We start from the raw sequence: 23699 nt of genomic DNA on the forward strand, positions 1-23699 counted from the left end.
AAACTACAGAACTGGTCAAACCTTTACAACCCAGTGAGCTTTTCTAATCACCCTAAGTGAGCTTACCCGAGGACCGAGTGCCTTCAACAGCAAGTTTCTCTGAGTTGAATTAAAACATATCTTGATCAGAGCGAAGCGTTGATCTAAGCATCCCATTTTGTCGGCCTGGCACAAGGCTGTTTTGAATCGCAGGCTTTCTCTATTGATTCACTTTACAACACTGAAGAATTTCCTGTGTCTCCAAGCGTCCTGTACCTGAGTCAGCACGTCGATGCATTTGATCTGTAGATGCACCTCAGGTCTTTACTCTCCATTCTTTTAATAGAGATGAAAAACCTGGTCTGCTCTCAAAGGAGGGAAATGGCAATTCAGCACAAAGGGCACAATAGATGTTTTTGGGCTGGAAGGTCTTAGTTGTGCTTTATTACCTAAAAAGTGAAACATGATGAGAGAACACTGTGAAGGTAAACTGGGTATTCATTATTCTTGACACAAACAGAGTCAGATATTTCAATGATTCTAATGCTGATAAACTTGGAGGCTTGAATGTTACTGTGCTCAGGATCAATGATAGAAAGGATTAGTTCACAATAAAAAAGTCCTTTTTACTCACCTTCATGTTGTTTCAATATCACAAACTGAGCTCATAATTGTCAAGTCTTCCATTTAAATGATTTCACATCTTTTACGAAACATTCTGGTCAAAATTAATCTACAACCAGATACTTATGGTATTACACTCAACATTAATTTTATAGCCTCGTAATGTTAAAGAGACAGTTAACTCAAAAACAAAACTTCTGTCATCATTTATTCACCCCCATTTTTTTAAAACCTGTTAAGAACCTCAAAAGAAGACCATTTATTTTGAGAAATGTCTCAGTAGTTCCATTTAATGGATGTCAATGGGGGCCAAATTTGTGTGGTTACCAACATTCTTCAAAAGATCTGTACAGAAGAAAGTCATACAATTTTCGAATGACATGAGGGTGAACAAATGATGAAAGATTTTTTATATGTTGGACAAACGATCATTATTACATTTATGCATTTAGCAGACGCTTTTATCCAAAGCGACTTACATTGCACTATACTATACATTTGTATCGGAGTATGAGCAATCCCTTGGATCGAACCCATGACCTTGGTGTTCCTAGCGCCATGCTCGAACCACTGAGCTACAGGAAAGCCACTATCGTCTTATTTGTATCTATTTCTCCTAAACAATTTTTTGAGAAACATCTGAGACCAAGTTAAAAATCAAGAACCACCAGGACATTCTTAAAAGCTTCCTCTTGTGCTCCATGGAAGAAGTCATATGAGATGACACAGGGATGACTAAATGATGACTGAATTTTCCTTTCCGGTTGAGCTGCTCCTTTAAATAAAACAGAGACTTCTTGAGTTAGAAGCAAAGGACAAGAGCAATGAAAAGGCCCTAAACAACAGTGTCCTGCAGTGCTGTGTTATTTTTGCCAGTAATAGAGATGGATGGCAGAGAGGTCAGTGCCCTGCTCTCCACACACATACACTCTCAGATCTGTAATCATGAGACTAGTACAGCTCTAAAAGTCCCCTGGGGGGTGGGGTATGGATGGTGCTCTTTTTTCCTTTCACACAGGTCAATAGTAATCACATCCTATGTGTATTCTGTGGGATGGTCACGCGGGCACAGAGCGTAATGGGGGCACAGCTATTCAGACACCTTGCTGTGTTGGTTTTCCAAGCGCTCTGTTTTTCTAACCCTCATGCTTGTGGTCATCTCGCAGAGCCGGGTGGACAGATAAGACACCAAAAGATACAGCTCATCTGTTGGTGTTGATGGTAGCATCAGGTCAGATGCTTGTCGTATGGGTCCTCATTATGAGATTTTGGTTATTACTCAATTTATAATTCCTGTCCAACACAAAAGAAAAAAAAGATGGGTAAAAAAATCAAACCCCAATGTCTGTCTTACAGCAAATCAATTAGGACCACTCTTCGTTAATATTCATGAGCAAGTTAAGCTTTATATATATATATATAAAGCATTTCCTTTGCTTTTCAGATCATTCATACAGCCCTGACTGCAACGTGTGAGTACAGCTAAAATTTCATAAAACTGCAACCATGTGGCTTATCCGAGTACCTGCTGACATCTGTGAGGTGAGGTTTTTGTCAGCATAATCAGAAACAAAGTGGTCGTGATGTGGAAAAGTTTCCCGTTGAGAGAGAATAAAGTTTGTCACAGCTGTAAATTAGTATTTTACAAATTGATTCATGTTTACTTTGTGAATCTGACTAAATACCTTCCAAAAATAGTGCACTAAAATACAGTTTATTTGATTACACTTAGTGCACTTCCATAAATGCTTTATTTTCACACATTAGGTTTGTACTAAAAAAGTACTAAAGACTAATTTTTTTGTATATTAAGACCGTAATTAGAAGTAGTCCTACTAAAGACTAAATTTTCCTGCATATAAAGTACAAAATTGTTGCGTTAAATTACATTTAAGTGTAATTTAGAGCACTTTTTTCACCTAGGGATTTATGATCTTCTACTAGGATTTTAAAAGATGCAGATGACTCCCTTTAAAGGTGGGGTGTCTGATTTCTCTTAGCCATTGTTGATGTTCAAATCACCAAAACAAACACACCCCTACTCCCATCTTTCGCTTTCGTCAGCGCTCGGCTCGGTTAATGTCCGTCCTGTGCACTGCACCTTACTGCTGATTGGCTACAAGGTTGTTTTGGTACTCGCCCCGACTCGCGTAATTCGGAAATCGGTTACCCCGCCTTTAACCACAAAGGTTTTTGTTTAAGAGATTATCACAGACAATTGGCTTGACTTTTTTTTGTTAAAACTATAAAGTTGATGAATTTTAGGCGAATAAAAACTGAAGGGTTGGGGGGGGTGACGTTTCAATCCCCCAAAATGTAAAAAAGTCCAGATATTCTATGAATTGAGTTGATGTTTTCTTTAAAGGGATAGTTCACCCAAAAATGAACATTTTGTCATGAATTATCCAACCTCAAGTTATTCCAAACCTGTCCTGTACACATTTCTTTCTTCTGTTGAACATGAAAGATATTTTGAAAGACTGTTAGCAACTGAGATTTCTGGGGCACCATTGACTACCATTAAAAAAACTGCTTGTTTTTGTAAATTCTTCAAAATATTTTCTTTTGTGTTCAACCAAACCAAGAAATGTGTACAGTTTGAACTTGAGTAATTCATGCCAGAATTTTCATTTTTGGGTGAACTGACCCTTTAAAAATGTATGGTGTTTGAGCTGAAAATTTGACTGCATTTTCATTTTAGCTGTGGCAATAATATGATGTATTAAGAAATATACAGTATAAGATCTATTTTGGCTGTTTGTTACTTAATCTATGTATGTGGAAATTTGCACCACATAAAATAATTTAACAGTAGTTAGACTGTTTTAGATCCCACTCTCAGTCTGGTCACAGTTGTTGTCTGCACAGTTTAACTTGTATTAAACCCAAAACATTGTTTCAGATCAGAAAGACCCGATTCTACATCAAAACTCAAAATTATTTCATAGACCTGTTCATTTTCTGTGCAATATCAAACAATTTTAGCATAATAACACAAGTCATTGTGCAATTCCCATTTTTCCACTCAGTCAAATTTGCTGCCAAAAGTAACTTGTGATTATTCTTTTCCTGTCTCATGGCGTTGGCCCACATCCTGCATCACAAGCTTTTCTCCACAACCAACAAAAAAAACATTTTTATTCACACAAGATTTCACAATATTCTGTAGTCAGACTGTCCAATGCCTCTGATGTAATGACCAATAAAATAATAAAATCTAGGCACTCACTGGCTACTGTGGTAATGCTGTACTAACAGAACAGGACTGAAGTGCATTCTGGGAAAGTCCCCCTTTTCCTCTGTGCCTCATCCTGTAAATAAAAACACACAGCTGAACCTCATCCTTACTAAAAAAGACCTGCTTCAAATAAAGGCTGGGTAAGCTTATAGTCACACCTTCGAGTTGCAGTGATATTTAAATACCGCAGCTTTGAGGTACTTTCTTCATTTTCCACAGTCCTTAAAAAGCCCAAAATGTTCTGCTTGTTTGACATTTGGCTCGATTTAGCCTTGACTATATGAAATGAGGGAATGATATGAACACTTTTGGACCATCTGGGATATTGGATGTCTTTTTTTAACTCTGCTTTTTCCCTTCACAAGATTTCGTAGGACCGTCAGAGCAGTGCTGACTCTGTACTCTTTAATCCTTACTGTGGATTTTGCAAGCAGGGGAAGAAATCTATATTTAGATGCCATGGGTGAATGTGTTTAACTTTAGCCCAGAGTTGCTCCATTCATCACCAGAAGCCTCTCAAAGGAGCGCAGACCTTTCTTCCAGCTCAAGGCTCTGATATTAATCGCATCTGTGGTCAACCGAATGGCAAACACTTTCATTACTTTTAGGATTTAGCTAATGAATGTTTTGCAAGACTTCCTGTTGAACCGGACTATCAATGGTAGTTTAAATACCATAAAACAAGCTGAAGGACAAAATTGCAGAAGGTTTAAATGTTTTGTTGGATGCGTCTAGCAGTCTTCTCACACTCTTCAATGGCTTCTGCTCAAGATGTTGGATTCATTCCAGACGAAAACATATGGCGATGTTCAACACACACACGCACAGATATTTTATTACCATCAAAATGATGCTGCCTACAATTGAATTTTTACAGTAAAATTTTCCAAATGGATTCAGTATTGCGAATTCAATAATACAAATCATACCTGGTAAGTATAGATGTACTTTAATATACTTTCGAGTTCCAGTTGAAAATACAACTTTGAATGAAAGGCACAGTAAGACCAGACCTTTTCTCAGTCTTAAAACAAACACATACAAAAAGCAGACTTTACAAATTAACCAAAATATTTTTTTAACATGACCCGGATTCCAAAATTGCAGGAAGATAAGAACATCTTCAAACGACATGAATATACAAACTAAAACGAAGGAAAGTTCAAAGCAATAATTCCTAACACTCCATCGACTCCCAATATTGCTTATTACGAACGTAAAGTTGCACACAGGTCACGCTTGCATGGCGAAATAACATTTGAAATACGCACACAAATATTTACGTCACAAAACTTTTAAGAGGGCAAAGAGCAAAGGAATATGAGTAATAATGACAATGTAGTGCACATGTTTGTAAACTTAAAGGGATAGTTCATCCAAAAATGAAAACTCTGTCATCATTTACTCACCCTCTTGTCATTTCAAACCTTTATGACTTTCTTCTGCAGAACACAAAAGAAGATATTTTGAAGAAAGTTGGTAACCGAACAGCACTGGCCCCCATTCACTTCTATTGTATGGACACAAAACCAATGCAAGTGAATAGGGCTGTTAACAACATTCTTCAAAATATCTTCTTTTGTGTTTTGCAGAAGAAAGCAAGTCATACAGGTTTGAAACGACAAGAGGGTGAGTAAATGATTACAGAATTTTCATTTTTGGGGTGAACTATCACTTTAATGTATAAGTACAGTGCAAGTGAATGGGACAGTACTGTATATCACGATAGCAGACTTTAACTGCATTGGTCCAAAAAGAGGAAAGTACAAATAACAGAAGTGTATTTCGACAACAGAAACATAAAACATAAGAGCTTGTGATTGCCCTTTTGGATGATATTGGTCAAAGCATCGCTAAAAGAACAAAAACATCTAACCATTGATGACATTTGTCTTTGGTATTTTTGTATTCTTGCATACTTTTTTGTTTGAAATCCTCTTTTCCCCCAAACATCACACTGTCAAGGTACCGCCACTGAAACGGATTGCCACTTTTTCATAAAGCATCAAAGACTCGCTGAGCATATTCATCGTACAGGAAAGACTTGACCAAATTACACCTCTTATTGGAGGGAAATTTGATCAAGCAGGCTTTCAAATTCAGTTAAGACATGACTAAGGTTCCCATAGCAAAGGAACCAGGTGGTTAATTCAATTTAGAGCTCAGAAATACAATAGCGCTAAGAAGTCAAACAAAAAATTAGCTTCCCGTGTCATTTTAGTAATAAACCCTGCTTATGGTGTACTCACAGCTCGCCATTATGAATTAAATAGAAACCGTAGGATCTGAATCAGACTTGTGTTCCAAAACACAGCCTCTATCTTAAGATGGATTTTGCAGAAAAACACACACACATACACACACCAGTGTGATCACAGCAGTTTAAGCCTCTAGTCTGCCGTTCACACAACCCTTTTATCCACGTTCATGTGCAAACTTTTTCATTAGCCCCGGACAGACCCAGAACCAAAGGTGTGATTGATAAACGTCGTTTTGAGAGCGACTCCCTACCCTCGCAGGGTCCACGAATGGCTACCACATCAGTGTACCTCTCAGGTTTTTTATTAAGCAGGAGACATCGTCCCCTGTTCTTGACACTACCTGTTAGTACTGCTCAGCTGTGTGAGTTGTGTCAGATACTCCCGGAGTTCTTTAGCTGCCTGGAATCGGCCGTAATGTTTCTGAGGCCTGGTGCACTCATCCAGCAGGGCCGTGAGGCGGCCGTCTTTGACCACATCGGCGGGGGGGTCATGTAGGAGACCGCCCGTGGTCCCTCGCCAGGTGGCGAATCTGGAGAGGAGGTTTTGACAGATGGCGTAGTAGTTGTGGTCCACTGTGACTCGGGAGCAGAGGATGTCCTTAGAGAAGGAGAGACAGGCCTCTTTGTCGCATTCTTCGTAGCGGCTCTCGTACCAGATGTCGTAGTTCTCTGGTTTATCTGAGTGGATCAAATAAAATGGTCAGGAAATGCATATATCTGATAATAAATCACATAAAAAGCAACATTTGGTAAAAGACCTTTTTTACTTTGATCATTCATACATAATACGATCAAGAACAAAATGATATGTTCCTTATTTATGTTTGTTTTGTTTCTTGTAAAACAACTTGCTTTATTTTGTGAATCAGGTCATATATATATTATAAAACAACGTTCATTTTCATAGAGCTTTATTTCAACTTTATTCCATTTTAATGCATGTTACGTTTTTCGATAAGTTAAAGTGGCTGGCTCGATTTGGCTCTTCACCCTAAAACAAATAAGAAATGCCCCCAACGGTAGGTGCAGTTCTTCACCCAGTTTAATGCTGAACAAATCGATAATGCGGAGGAATCCCTACAGAGCTTTTTTGGAGGAGGTGGCAAGGGGGTGCAGAAATAGACTAGGCTCTGACAACTATTCATCAGCAGAACTATATTGAGTCACAAAGCCCCTTTAAGAGTAAGAGATCTGCTGTCTTGGGCATTTGACTCGATTTCTCGCCAATAACTAATTAGAGAAAATGAAGTCACCGTGCTGCCAATCAATTTCAAGAGAGCCAATTATGATATCCAGAGGCAGTGATGTGCCACAGCCAATCAGAGCGCACACTCGCTTCTTTGTTTTTCTGGCTATGTACAGAATGGAATGCTAGCATGCTAAATACAAATATTGTGAACAAAAATCTGTTATGGAGTAAAAAAATCTGCATTCAAAACTGTCCGACTACCTTTGTCACGATTTGCTGCTATAAACTTATAATAAAGAAGCTTTCGAGTATGATTTCACTGGAAATGTCAGTTTTACTTCATTTACTTGAATCGATACAAGTACATAAAAATAAGTATGTAAAGTGATACGCAATTTTGTTTAAAACAAAGATGGCTACATAGGCTAAACTTTATTTTAATATATTGTCGATAAGATATCGTACTACTATGCCTACTAATGATAGCGACAAATAATAGTTATTTCGTTTCAAGGTGTAAATTAGAACTTCACAGTATGAAATTTTTCACAGTAAAAAAAGAATTCTCTGTAACAGTATTATCACGGTATCTATTTACATGGTTACAACAAATCACACTTCAAATTTGAGTGTAAGGATTAGAGAGAGAGTTTATAACTAGGGATGCACGATATTATCGGCACGCCGATATTATCGGCAGATAATGGCTTATAAATTAATTATCGGCATCGGCCCGATAAAGAAAATAACACCGATATGCCTCGCATGCGTCAATTTGCGTGTTTGTGAGTGCTACAGCGAGCATTAAAAAACAGCCACAGTATGTTCCTATTTATTAAATATTTTATTGTTCTTGAATTTAAATGTTATATTGCTGTCAACAAAACGTCACGTGTAAGATATTGCGGAGCAATTTATATACCCTATAACAGTCAATGAGTTGCCAATTAATGTCTGGCTGAACTAGTAGTTTTTTAGCTGAGGCTATTTGCCAGTGGCTTTGTAACAACTTTTTCAATTCGTTTTTTTTTTACAATTAAAAAACAGCAACAGTATGTTCCTATTTATTAAATAATTTATTGTTCATGAATTTAAATGTTATATCGCTGTCAAAAAAAGTCACGTTTAAGATATTTCGGAGCAATTTATAGCCTACATTTCAGTCAATCAATTTGTGTAAAGTTGACAATAAATGTCTGGCTGAACTCTGTTTTTTCTGTCTTCATCTTCAACAGATATTAGTTAGGGTAATTAAAAATGTATTTGTGGGGCAGGGTTTAAAATGGGCCGGTGTCGTCCGAGGCTGAGGCACCTACGGCACATAGGCTGATAGTCTCGCTCTGCTCCGTGTCAGTGTGCGGCTCTTGGAGCACTCCGTCGTGCACCCTTATTGTTCTCACGTTTAAGTTTTAACAATTTACTTTCTTATCAGTGTATTAATTTGATAATCGTGGAAAAAATATCTATATGCAACATAGTAATTAAATCATGCTTGTAAAAGCAGCACATTCTTACATTAACTGAGTGCGCAAAGAAATCCATCTCTGCGCCCGTCAGCCGCGCACTGCCTATTTATTGATGAACGTTTTTAACTAAAACACAGAGTAAAAATAAAGTTGAATCCTGCCCATCGTCCATCGGGAGTAGACTTTGAACTTGAGCTCAAGCGTGCATAATATGCAACGCGCCGCCCTGTGACTTTTGTCTCTGCATACTCACTGCCGTTTTGTAGTCTCCATTTCTAAGACACCTATGTTCTTGTTGCTTCTTTAATTAATATTCACCAAATTCATTTTCCAACAAATGTTTTAAAATTATTTAGATTATCATAATTTTAAAATGTGAAAAGGCACAGTCACTGAAGTGACCGGGCTATGCCCCCTTGTTTTTTTCCACGGGCTCAGTGCTGGCGCTTATTTTTTTCCCATGCAGCTTATAATTGCGACCAAATCACCTTGGTTGAAAAAATGCTGTCCAGCGCCTGACGCTTTTAGCTGCGTAAAAACGCCCGGTGGATAGACAGCATATATCGGTATCGGCTTAATTGCGGTGGAAATTATCGTCATATCAGCAAAAATCCAATATCGTGCATCACTATTTATAACCATTGTGGCAAAAATTTAAACGGGTGCTGAATCATTTTATATTATCATATCATATGTGTAAAATTAACATGTATCGATAATAATGGTTTGTAGTATCATGGTTATTGTCAATACTGGAATATTGTGACGGTCAACAAAAACTTTAATTATATATGCTTCAATGTTGTTACACGACTATGTTTTATTTCAATCATCATTTGGAATCCAATGGACTTTGTGCATAAATTTAGTGACGAACTTCCGATGTTGTCAGAAGTCGGGATATCAGTTTCCAGTTTGATTTCTAAATCAACTTAACATACCTTAACAACGACTAGGGGAAAACCACATTTCTTTTTTTTATCAACGATATCAGCATAATATTAAAGTTTTGATTATGATATTATAACTATTATAAAGAGAAGTTTTATGTTCTCAGTTTGATCTGAGCCTTATAATGGATTTCTATAGAGGAGAAAATGCTTAACGTGAGATTATTAATCTAATCCGTGGAATAACGGCTCGTTATTTTGACAGCGGCTAGTGTTTATTACAAGTACATTTTGACAGAAATGTGGTTTTCCCTGTCGTTGTTTAGGTATCCTAAAACGCTCTAGAAATTAAACCGGAAACTGATATCCCGACTTCTGACTACATCGGAAGTTCGGCACTACGCTTGTGGACAGAGACCATTATCTTTGAAACAAATACCATTAATTTGCATGTTTAATCCCCAATGAAGTTTTTATTTTTGTAATAAAATGACATGAGATGTTGTAAAAATAAATAGCTAGCCAATTTGTTACATTGGAAATAGAAGGTCAAGTTGCGATATAGCATAGCATCCCACGCACTGTGCTCTCTTGTATACAACTGTAAAAGCAAGATGGGTGATATAATGGGTGAATAATTTAAAGAGCCAACCATGTATAGAATACCTGAATGACCTTGAAATATAAAGACACTGTGTTCTTCTATGGACAAAAAACACTCCTGAAGTGCACAAATCATTTCCCATAGAGATGCACCGATTGCAATTTTCTTTGCCGATTCCGATTTTATTACAAGTGAAACCTGCCGATTCCGATTTTGCCGATTCTGATTTTCTATCCACAAACTATAATTGACAGTATACAGTATATAAAACCATATTAACTTTTCTTCAATACACATTTTTTTTATTTTCATTGAATAAATGATTGAACATTACAATTTCCCCAAATTTCCCTAAATGCAGTTCTCCAAGCTGCATTAAATTACAGAATCTTCTCTTTCACAAACAACTCTTAAATTGAAGAACTCTGTGACTGAAAAGAAGTACAAATAATAAAATATAACTTAACATGTCACTTAATTTACCTTTTTCATTTTTGTACTCATCTCACAAAAGTCTAAGATAACAATAAAATACTTCAACTTTATTCTCGTCCGTTTCCGTTTATGAAACTAACATTGCTTTATTTCATTTTTTCTGAAATGTAAAATAAATTGTCTTTATCTTGTGTCTGTAGTATTAAAAGAAGTGGGTTGATTTTTGCTGCAACTTCAATAAAGAAGTTAAAAATCTTATGAGTGAATTCTACTCTAAAGATGTATATGTATTTGCAGTTTTTTGTGTTAGTAAAGAACTCAATCAGATACATATCACATATATTGGTTGATTTATTCATTTTTTATATTTTGGATTTTTAAAAACAAGTAGAAGTCGTGTTGAATGTCATTTTACCCAGGTGAAATGACCACAGTTTTAACGCAAGACAAGGAATCAGGACGAATGGAATTTACGTTTGTTTTACACAGAGTGAACGACTTCAACATGAGTTTAGCATGATGCTAATAGCATCACTGTTAGCATACATACCCCATGTAGACGGAGCAGCGAGAGATGAACTACAGTGCACCTTTTTGTCTGTACAGTACATGATGCGTGTGCACGCGCGTGCAGTCAGCGGATATGAGAGACGCGCGTCAGTCAGCAGAGACTCGCGGTCCGGTGGACCCACATGCGAGTATAAACGAGCCGTGAAAGACAGATTGTGCGCGCGCACGTGTACATGTTTACTTGCGGCTTTGAGTGTACTGACGGCTGTGACGTTCTTGCCCGCATCACGAGCAACAGAAGATCGGCTTGGAATCGGCGAGACGTGAGACTGACCGGCCGGTCACCGGTCGGGCCGATCATACGAAAAACCGGCCGATTCCGATCTCTGGCCGGTCAATCGGTGCACCTCTAATTTCCCATAAATACTTAACATGACCATGATTTGTAACACATTGAGAAGTTGGACCCAAAAATGACTTGAATGCAAAAGATGAATAAAAAGCTTTCCACTTACTTCCCTTTTCAAAATGACTTGCAACCTTGATGCCCGCACGAGTATATTGTAGTACTGCATTTTTTTTTTTTAATAAATGTGTTACCTAACACTTTATAAAGATCTATCCACAAGCAAACACACACACAAGGTCCATTTCAGACTAACACAGTCACAGACTAGCAAATGGCCATTGTTATGTACCACACATGCTCCAAGTTCATCTGCCAGCCCAGTTTGGCCACGGTAGATGGCAGATACACTGGCATACATATTTGCCTCGGCAATGCATAAATACATGCCAACTGGTAAGCATTCATATTCTAATGTGCAGCTTTAAACCACATTCGACTCTTGCTATGCAAATGCTATGACAGAAATCCTTAAATGTGAAACGGGAATATCTAGGCTGGGCTGTGGTAGTAGGTCATACACGATTACATTACTTGCCCACCATCGTTTCGTGTGTTTATAAAATCATTTATTTCAGCAGGACATCAGATGCTAAAGTGAGGTCTATCTGGTTCATACAGCTGGAGCTGCAGTCGCAGGAGAAAGCAGAAGAGTCACATGAGAGAGGTGAGATGACTGAGCAAAACACGCAATACAATGTTTGTTAATAAAAGTTTTTATAAAAGTTTGTCTTTGTTTCTTGTTTGTTGTGCTTTCATGAAAAAAAAGAACCACAAACTAAGCATTCGTTTTAAATCAGAAAGATTTAGAAAGTTTCGTCAGAAAGTTTTTTCATCAAATATAAATAGCAGGCCTACCTCAATCCAAAGCTTGGCTGTTTGTATTTGATGAAAAAACTTTCTGATGGAAATAAACGTTGCCGGTTCTTCTTTGTTTTCGTTTCGTCATAATTTGTTAATTATTCAAGTTATTTTCTTGCCTGTTTATTTTATGCTTTGGATTTATATTATTTTAGTTTTTGCCCAGCAGAAAGTTTTTTCATCAAATAAAAATAGCAGGTCTACCTCAATCCAAAGCTTGGCTAGTTTTTATTTAATAAAGTAACATGTTTACGTGTTGTGGAGACAGTCTGGAGCTTGTTGACAGTTAGACCCGCGGCAGAAAACACCCTTTCAGATGGCACGGATGTCCTGGGAATGAAGAGAACGCCTCGGGAAGTGCGTTTCATTTGCTTTCCACCAGCCAGGATTAATATCCAAAGAGGGCACTTGGCCACCTAAATGTGTCTTCTCTTCGCTAAACATATATAAATCTGATCTGCTATACCCGCGCAAAATACAAACATTATTTATTACTTGTTCATATTTCACATTCGTATTTTTACATCACATCTAAAAGAAAGCAGGGAAACCACGGGTCGCGCTGTTTTCTCCTCATTTCCAAAGCGCAAGGGAGGCTGCCGATGCTAAGCCTCATGAGATAAGTTTATGTAAAGGATAAATTGATTGCTAGCACCGAAATTCGCTTGCAGTAGCTCTGCTCTTAGATTTGCTTTGCTGAGCTTCATTTCGCTGCAGTGCAGACACGCCGGGACGACAGAGAATGTCACAGCACGTTGTGAGCGCGATTGTCCTACATTTAAAACAACGAACTTGAGCTTGAGCAAGGCTGCCAGTGATGTACTCTGTTTGGAGGAGTAAAGCCCTGACAAATGTAGCCTCATCAAACAGATGAATTACACTTGTCTAGTTTCGTCAAGTGGTTTGCGTGATCGGATTTTAATCCGTCTCGAAAACGTTTCGGGGGGCATTTACACGTGGTCGCACACGTCTGCACGTAACACTCGTACAGCATATTTTTCTTTCACCACACAGAAAACTAAAAAACATGTATGATTTAATAGTTATTTAAAAACATATGAAATTATTATAAAAAATATTATTAGTATTATTTAATTTAGAAAAATAAACATACCTTTTAAATCGTTTAACTCAAAAATTTTACTGCAGGTTAACAGTTACATCCCAAAAAAACACACATACATGTGTATATACTGTATATATATAGACAGTACATATATATATATATATATATATATATATATATTATATTATTAGGGCTGGGCGGAATGACGGAATATTCCGTTACCGCGGAATAAAATGTCAACCGTAAGAAATTTTTCTATTCCGTGTATTCCGCGGAATGTAAATAAGTAGGCGTGGTTAACTCGGCGCTCTGCAAATTAGGCGCTATTCTGAAAAAAAACGAACGAATTAATCCACCCGTAACAAATGAACGTATCAAACATTCTTTTGACCTTCTTTCAGTCTGTAGTTTAGTGATCCGCTCCAGTCCGGCGCTTCTCTCACCCGCAGTACTCGTGCAGGGATCTGCGCCAGCGTTTAAAAAAGCTCATTCTCAACACGTATTTCAGAAGTCAGGTTGTTTTGAAAAGCTGTTAATAGTTTTATAAAGTTTAACTTCAGGCGAGCCAAGGTGAAACTTGCGTTGAAATGCGCGATGATGCTCGCGAGCGCGTGAGCGCTTTGATGTGACGCGCTTCTACCTCCAGTTTTGGGAGACGCGTGAGGAGTCACCAGAGACTCGCAGTGCAAAAACAAGCCCGAGAATAAACAAGCCTAAAGACAGAGAGTCGCAACACACTAAAAGTGCTCATCTAATAGAGAGTGAAGAGCGATAAAGACCTACAGTACAGACCCCATGAACACCAGTTTATAACACTAGTCATATACTGTACTCTCATTGTTTGTGCATATTCATACTTTATTGTTATATATGTTGTCTATCTTCCTACTGTATATGATATAGCCAGAAGATAAATATGAATAAATAATACATCTGATTGTCAGACCTTAATTTGATATCTTTAGTACATTTTCATAACTTGCCTACATTTTAACTATGGTGAGCATTTAAATGAACTGTAATAAATAAATTAGTTAAATCAATCTAAGAAAAATGAGGTATAAAATATAGAATTATAATGGGAGATTGTTTCATGAAATATATCGTTACCGTGAAATAAAATTACTCATTCCGTGAAATAGATTTTTGGCCATTCCTCCCACCTCTAATATATACAGTATATACTGTATATATATATATATACATACACTGTATACACACGCACACACATATATACTGTATACTATGTGTATATTATATATACTGTATATATATATATATATATATATATATATGATGAGTTTGGTTACAAAATGAGATAACTCCTTTCAATTTATTTTTCAAAAATCATGTTTTTTATTGTGCATTCCAATTAATATCAATATCAAAACCTGATATTGGTTTGTTTTGATTTAAGCCATAATAACTCAAAAAATACACACAATAAAAATGTATCTCATTTTGGAACCAAACTCTTCATATATAACAAATATTTAGATAAATATCTACATTTGTATTTAAATATAGTTTATGTTATGTATAAATTTAAATATATTACTCATATTTCTTAAATGTATACATGTTTGCTTGTGTTCATGCATAAAAATGTACATGCCACACACACATTATATAAACACAAACATTTATTTTGGAATCGATTAATTGCGATTAATCAATTTGACAGCAGAAAGGGGAAAATCCAAAGATCTTTCATTTGTTTGTGTTACAACACGTATACCCTGACATCCATCTTATTCGTTTGGTTAATAAAAGTTTTATGTTTAATATAAGCAAATATGCCGTTACATTATTTTATTGTTATATTTTTCATTAAGAATAATTAATGAACCCACCTTTCAAGCATTCCTTTTTGTTAAAGGGGAAAATCTAATCTAGCAGTAAAGATCAAAGCGCTCCAGATTTTGAGAATATGCAGTGTGATCGGTGACACCAGTTTTGACAAATTTTTTAACCAGCTGGAAAATTTCCTCAACATCACAGCCTAGGGGGCTCTACTGCATTTCATTGACTATGTGGTTTACTCAGGTAAAGCGCAACATGAGCTTAAAGTACCAGAATAGAATCGGCAAACACTTTAATTAGAAGTCTGGGACGGGTGGAGGCACAACACGAGTTTCCACCTGGTCTGCGAGACTGCGATAATGCTGCCTCAACGTTCTGACAAACGTTTATGTTGACAAGAAACCATAGCTTAAGGTTTTCCAGCCCAGCCGAGGAAAACACTGAAAGTGGGTCAGGATATATAAAAGTTGAGTGTAAAAAAACATCTAACCTGGATAAACGTTTCCTGAACAATTTATTAACGCTATAAAACAAGCCAAGAAAGCAAAACTCACTCTGTTTTATTAATCTCTTGTCCGCCACTATGACGTTTTCCGCGTCGACGACGATGACTTTTCCGTCACGTGGCCCGACCGCAAAGTTGTCGAATGTGACATCCAGCAGATAAAGGGCAAAGTCAAAGTCATTGTTGGTCAGCTGCTCGGCGATGTCCATCAGCTGCTTGGCCAGATCCACTCTCTTCTCCCAGGGTGCATTGTAGAAGCTCCAGAGCTCCTCGCCCACGTAATTCACCGCCACCATCCGGCCGCAGGCCCCCAGGTATTTGGCGAACGGCCAGCCCTCGTCGGAGGGAAAGCTCTACAGAGATGAAACATGAGGAAAGAGAGTCAAGGTGAGTGCGAGTTTCCACATGCACATGACAACGGCTCCGTTCCAAACCCTAGAGCCTGTTATCATCTAATGTAGTATCCTAACCATCATGAAACCCCAGACTGTAGTGACTGATTTGGAACGCTCTACGCAGACAGCAATGCCACACAAATAATGCTTCACATTGGAGACTCAACCATAAATGTGTAGCTTTACAATATATCCGCTATAGGCAGCTCAATAGATTTTGGAACAAAGCACATGTTTTCAGCAACTTTCCTCTCACAGACATGAGTAAAGATGCACATAACTCATTTTGTCTCTCTAAAGCCCATTGTCAAAGTACAGCAAAACTGCACCATTAAGCTTTGAGCAAAGCAGTCATAACGAACTTTTCTTAAGTACTGCAGATATTCGATAGCCTCATTTCAAGCTAAAGCATTAAAAATGGATAAATTGCCAATTAAACTTTAATCCCAGACATTCAAATAATTTAAAGGACAAAGCACAGCATTCGGTGCCCAGCAGGAGGTTTCAACATCTGGCCAGGAGAGTCTGAATCACGTAGAGGAGAATCTGCAGCTCACAGCATGCTGTGTGATGGACCTCTGGCAGAGCGAATCAGTTAAAAATAACCTCTTATCGGTTCACGCACCCTTAATAACCGTTCACACTTAAAATCGCTAACCTCGGGCTTGAATGTAATTAATCTTTGGCATTTAAGTTTCATGATTTTATATTTGTAAACCCTGGGTTAAAGCTACAGTTTGTAAAAACCGTTGCTATCAAAACAACAACAATGCCGTAGCGTGATGACGCTGTGAAGGAGCGTGGAATGATGGGATCTGTTGTCTTCTACTCTACCGCTGATGGCCATCAATCACACGGGAATGAGAAAAAATAAAGTTTTATAAATGTTGTGTATAATTGTGGTCATAAATAAGTGACCGCTCGAAACAAGCTAGTGGCTTGCTAGACGTTAGACACCACTTCTGCATTTGTCCCAAACACTGTTGTCATGCGGTTTCTACGTCAGTAAAGGCGGTAACAAAGGGTAACGCGGATATGACGCCATTGACAGGCGAATGCACAGCTCCGTGTCACTGTTTGAATGGCGATTTTCTCACGATTTACAAGTAGTTGGAAACATTTGTGATATTGTTAGTACTTAGCTAAACAAAATATATAACACTGGCCTAGTAGTTTTGGGATATTTTACTGCAAAATTGTTACAAACTGCACCTTTAATGTTCTTATTCACATATTTATGAGGTCAATAACATTCATTTGATGAATGTCGTTCACAATGGGCATGCGGCCTGTCTTAAATAGCTGCTCGTCCATCTGTGAAATGCTGGCAGGTTGGCTGTTTTAGGTCTTTTGAAACATTAAAAAGCTAAAACAAAAATGTATCCATTTAAAGGAATAGTTGTCCAAAAATGAAAATTCTGTCATCATTTACTCGTGCTCATGTCATATTAAACTTGTACGACTTCCTTCAGCGGAACACAGAAGATATTTGGAAGAACGTTGGTGAACAAACAACATTGGCGCTTATTGACTTCCACTGTATAGACACAAAACCTCTGAGACATTTCTCAAAATATCTTCACAGACAAAACCGGTGTTAAACAGAATGAGGGTAACATTTTTTGGGGGGTGAACTATCCCTTCAAAACATTTAAAGTCACAATTTCTCACACAACTAAACTGCAATGAAGTAATAATCTACAGTTTGCATACATGATGACAATCTGAATCAATGTTTAGTGCTAATGTAGGTGTTTTGAGGGTCTGTTTGTTATATCGCCCACCATCTGACAAGCAGTCAACTCAAAATAAAGAACAGGGTGGCACTGGCCCTCCTCTGGGAACATTTCGTCTCTTAAGTTTCTTTCTCTGAGAGAATGAAATGTCTGTGAAAGGCCATGTCCTATAAGAGTGAGGTTGAATTGTTCCATCTCCCAAGAAAAAGAACTGACTGTGCACTGCAAAGAACTTTGTACTTAACCGATGGAAAACAAAACTTATGTTCAGACCACTCATCTTTTAAGTCTGATACTCACAGAAAGTATAAAAAATGCTATAAATAATAATATATTAATATAACTATTAAAGACGTGTTGTTCCAAAATAATACCTTTAGTTAATTAATGTCCTTTTGAGCTTAAGTATTAAAACACAATGAGCGGATATCACAAAAAATGATCAGAAGGCCACAAATATCTTTTTGCCAACACTCTTAAAGTGATAGTTCAACCAAAAATGAAAATGCTGTCATCATTTACTCACCCTCCTGTCATTTCAAACCTTTATAACTTTCTTTCTTCGGCAGAACACAAAAGAAGATATTTTGAAGAAAGTTGGTAACCGAACAGCACTGGCCCCCAATGCACTTCTATCGCCAATGCAAAACCAATGCAAGTCAATGGGGCCAGTTAACAACATTCTTCAAAATATCTTCATTTGTGTTCTGCTGAAGAAAGAAAGTAATACAGTTTTCAAATGACAAGAGGGTGAGTAAATGATGACAGAATTTTTATTTTTAGGTGACCTGTCACCTTAAGTGATCTATTAAGTGATAAAGTGAGTCATAATGCGCTGCCATTGTGTAGAATTCACCACACCGGACATTAAATGATCTCCTTTTGCATTCATACGGGTTTGGAACAACATGATGAAAGGATTTTCAATGTTGGGTAAACTATTCATTAAACTAATTAACAATAATAAATGCAGATTCCTTTTATTATACAATTTGTTTTAATCCTAAAATAGCTTCTAGCATGTTACTAGCCCAAATCATCTTCTCAAGTGCAGTTTTAGGTCACTCTGTATGCATCAGAATGTAACTCACCAAACTTGTTTTGTGAACATGTACATCCGCCTCATGATGCGTTAGAAACCTTATCCATTTTCTTTACCTGCTGCATTAAATATTCTCTGGCTGCTACATATTGCACTGATATTATCATACAGCACATTACCGAATGCAAAGGAAACAACATTCATACAGTACATTTAGCCTAATTGAAGTCAGGCCTTGAATTAAATTAACTTTCATTATAAGCATTTGGAATTTGTATAATCATCATCTATAAACTGTTGGACATTGTAAACGGTTCAGAAACAGCTAGACCACCCATTTTTTCTCAATAAGACGTGTCCTTGCTTCATATGAGACTGGAAAATAACACCTAACATGATTTTCTGTGTCCTTGAGCAAAGTAACAGGATGTGTAAAATGTGCATAAGAGTCAAAACTAGGGGTGTGACGAGATCTCGTGGCACATGATTCATAAAACACATTATTATAACATGCGAGTCCACTAACGTGTCATTTTCTTCTCAAGGAGAAACTTAAATCATATGTTGAAAAGCTGTGAATAAGAGATTAATTAAAATGTGAAGTGAATGTGAACAATTTTCACCTCAAGCCCTGTGGAGTCACAGCTACATGTGCTTTCGACAGTGATATAACGTGCCCAATTATTTTAAAGCCTGATGCAGAAAAACAGACTAGTCAATAAGAGAGGTTGATTGGTTTATTTATGTTAAAGGAATAGTTCACCTTCGAAATGAAAATTCTGTCATCATTTAATCACCCTGTTGTCATTTTAAACCTGTGTGATTTTCTGCAAAACACAAAAGATATTTTGAAAAATGTTGGTAACCCAAAACTGTTGGTACCCATTGATTTCTATTGTACAGACTAGGGCTGTCACGATTATTAAATAATCGTCTCATCGCGATTGTTTGACCTCATCGCGATGATTTCGGATCATCGCAATTATCGCACATCTCTATAGAAGACACTAGGGGGAGCTGTAGTGCATCTGCATATTTTAGTGTATATATTGTTACTAAAGCATGGTAATACTTGTAAAATGTACCACCACAACACAATCCCTTAAAAAAAAAACCTAAAACATACAAATTACCTGCAGTACAATTTAATATTATTTAAGCAAATCTCAGTGTGAAAACCAGTCTACCAAAATTTCATTAACACACAAGTAAAATTTTACTGTAGTCTTGCAAGTGAGAAAAAAATTGAAATCAAATTTTAATGGTGGCTTCAATTCACACCTGATCAATTTACTTCATTTACAAGTATTTGGTGGTTGTATTATTGACAGGTAAAAGCCTAAACCTTAAATATATGATGACCCAATTTTTTCCGATGTATTTCCAAGAAAAAAACATAGTCTTGTATTCAGAACAATATGGTCGTTTCAATCGCTGAATCAAAAATGAATGAGAATTAAATGTCAAAGCTCAAAAACAGACAATTAATCGTCATAATCGCCAAAGCCCTAAAACAGACAATTAATCGCCATAATCGCAATGACTTATTAGACAATTAATCGTCAATCAAATTCCATAATCGTGACAGCCCTAGTACAGACACAAAACCACTGCAAGTCAATGGGGACCAACAGTTTGCTGTTACCAACATTTTTCTAAATATCTTCGAGTTCCGCAAAGTCATACAGATTCGAAATGACAAGAGGATGTGTAAATAATGACAGAATTTTCATTTTGAAGGTGAACTATCTCTTTAAGTACATAGACCACTTTGGATGATGTAAACAACGCTGATCCAACACTCGTTCAGAAGAACCTCCTGTTTCATTTTTTTAACACTATGTTTTTAACAAACTTTTGAACAAAATACAACCAACAGAACATTTATAACCGAATAAAAATGTTAAACGAATATCTAAATAATAAAAAATAAAAAAATGTGCCTTTGGACCCGTCTGCGAAGTGCTCTATATCTTACACGTTTTGTTTTTAAAATGGTACAGTTTTTGGCTATTGCATTGCACCTTGCAAGGTTTTTGGACAATCATGCCAAAAGCGTTTGGTTTTAAAGACATCATATGACAGCGAAGACAGTGAAAAATAGTCAAAACTTTCATTCTGTTACACCATGTCTAGCTGTTTTTGCAACAATGTGTTTTATGTGAACGCCTCAGATGAACCTGAAACCAGACTCGTAATACTTCCTTAAGAGAGATCAGTCGACTTGCCATTCGGGCAATCCACTGACTGCTTTTATAAGTGTCATTTTTCACATTCCTAAAAACAAGCGTTTTACCGAATGTGAAGAGAGAACCGTTGGAGACGTTGCAGGGTTTGTTCTCCTAATCTTGTGGAAAATCCAGCCCATCAAGAATAGGAGAGCATGTCTGTGTACGTTTGCTCTCCACCCCTACATAAACAATGGCCAAACTGACTCATGGTATAGCTGGTTCGAAAGCAGGTGAAAGGCTGTCTTGTTTATGACCAGTGTTGGGTAAGTTACTCTGAAAAAGTAATTAATTACATATTCAATAGTGTAATTAGATTACTGTACAAATTACTCTCCCAAAAAGTATTTAGTTACTGATTACTCATTACTTTCTATATCAACCTTGATTAGTTAAGTGATTCAAGGATAGGCATGAAACGGCTCTTTCAATTCATTCAAATAAATAATATTTAAGTACATAAAGTACTCTTATTAACTGACCAAAGTATTACAGATGTGAGAATAATACATTAAAGCACAGATTTTAAAGTTAGACTTTGAATTTTAATGTCAATTCCACTATTGCACACACATATATTACACAAAGTATTTACTTTAATTACATCAAAAGTAACTAATTAAATTACAGAAAAATAAGAGTAATCCCTTACTTTACTTTTTCAAGGGAAAAGTAATTAAATTACAGTAACTAATTACTTAATAACTAGTTACACCCAACACTGTTTATGACAGATGGCCAGGTGCTGATCATCTCCAAAAGACACTCTTCTGATCTAACCTGCTGTTAGAGAGGTGGCAGTTTAATGGTTTAAGATCTTAGCTATAGAATCCTGAAGGCAGCTGGTTCAAAAAGGAGCAGTCTCACAACCAGACATTGCCTCACAGAATGGCTAAACGTGGATCCAGACGAAGCTGCGCCTGTAATATACGTAAGTTTCTTTAAATAAATAACTGCAACTTCCAAAGCTCCCAAGACTACAGTTTGCTCACACCCTATGCAATTATAGAGCCTGTGAAACTTGTGCTAAAGTGTGAGGAGGGAATATCAACTCTGCACAGATGGCTGTGCTCTAAGTGACAAACAGTAAAAAAAATACAGTCGTGTTGGAGAAGTGGCGCATGGCATGCTGAAACTTAAGCTTTGACGTTTTTGTGGGTAACCCTGGTTCGATCCCCAATAATATCCTCACAAAATATTTGTCTAAAAAATAAATTGTGATCCCCAATAATATCCTCACATAATATTTGTCTAAAAAAATAAAATGTGAATTAAAGCATACGGTTTGCTTTATTACTTCGTTTTGTTAATAGAGTACCACAGGGATGGAGTATTCTTGTAAGCCAACCCGGAAGTTAGTGCCACATTGGTCCCCTCGAGCCTATGGATTTGTTCCATAGATTTTTGGAAGATAGCAAAAATAAGCTCTGTGATTAACAGAGGTGACACTTACATGTTTTGTCCATCAATATAATATTTACAACATATACTATTTTCAAGCCTAAATACAATCGGCAGAAGTAAAAAGCTAACATAAGGCTACAAACAGACTACACAACGGTTGCATGACATCAACGTCACTACCACCAAGCCTCCGACATCTCTTTACTAACTTTTCTAAAAACATGTTCCCTGATAAGTAATAACTCCGTGAATGATTCCCATCTGTGTGTTTTGAGATTTAGTAGTCGCTTTTAGCAACTTGTTAGCCGTTTTTAAGACGAAAATAAGCTTTAAATAATCACAAGCGGGTTATAACAGGTGTGCTTTATGTCACAGAATAAAACTTAAAAATATACAGCTTTTGTTAACCGCAGACCTTATTTCAGGCATTCAACCAAAAAGCCATTGAAAAAACCTACTGACTTTGGGGTCGATCCCTGCAGTACTCTCGAAATGTAATATATAATGTATATGTTACATTGTTTAAAAACATTGCAGGGTAATTGTTTCCTTGTCGGAATGGATAAGACACCCAAAACAGTCGAGTACCTGAAAAAAGCACGTCAAGCTCTCCAATAAACCCTGTGCAAGTCATTAAAAGTATTTCTAAATGGTGTAATGGTGTTCAAGATTTCAATCTGAATAAATCTCAATCCAACAGTGGCTTTAAAACACTTTTTAAAGGTCTGCAGGCACATAAGGGAGGTGAGCAGCCCGGTTTACAGGCCCTAAATAATAGTTCTTGTCCTTGATAACAACCTTGCTGTGCTCAGTCTTGTTTGTGAAAGCCTTATACACAAACAGCAGTTGACTCCTGTCAGCTCTGGGACTGCTTAGAAAGGTGCTGCGGGCACGGCAACCTCATAATAACCTCATTGTCAGGTGAAGGGAGAGGAGGCGCACGCCACACACTGGGCCGCGTGCGAGATTAATGCCGTGATGGACGTGACCCTCGGGGCTCTGCCTGCGCTATTCTCAGCCTCGCCGAGCAGATGGGCCACGTTCTCAATGGAAGGAAG

At 37.2% G+C, this 23699-nt stretch overlaps 1 protein-coding gene across 2 annotated transcripts in view; it reads right to left on the minus strand.

Annotated features, from left to right (window-relative positions):
• Positions 1 to 4769: 4769 nt before the first annotated feature.
• dipk2aa (divergent protein kinase domain 2Aa) overlaps positions 4770 to 23699 on the minus strand; it is a 31696-nt gene continuing 12766 nt past the window's right edge. For both annotated transcript variants that reach the window (XM_057334785.1, XM_057334784.1), the window contains 2 exons: positions 15886 to 16189; positions 4770 to 6779 (listed from right to left, as the gene is read on the minus strand). In XM_057334785.1, coding sequence (XP_057190768.1) covers positions 6439 to 6779; positions 15886 to 16189 — 645 coding nt within the window. In that variant the 3' untranslated portion in view covers positions 4770 to 6438. The remainder of the gene's footprint in view (positions 6780 to 15885; positions 16190 to 23699) is intronic.

This window comes from Triplophysa rosa, linkage group LG5, assembly GCF_024868665.1.
Source record: "Triplophysa rosa linkage group LG5, Trosa_1v2, whole genome shotgun sequence".
Lineage (NCBI taxonomy): Eukaryota > Metazoa > Chordata > Actinopteri > Cypriniformes > Nemacheilidae > Triplophysa > Triplophysa rosa.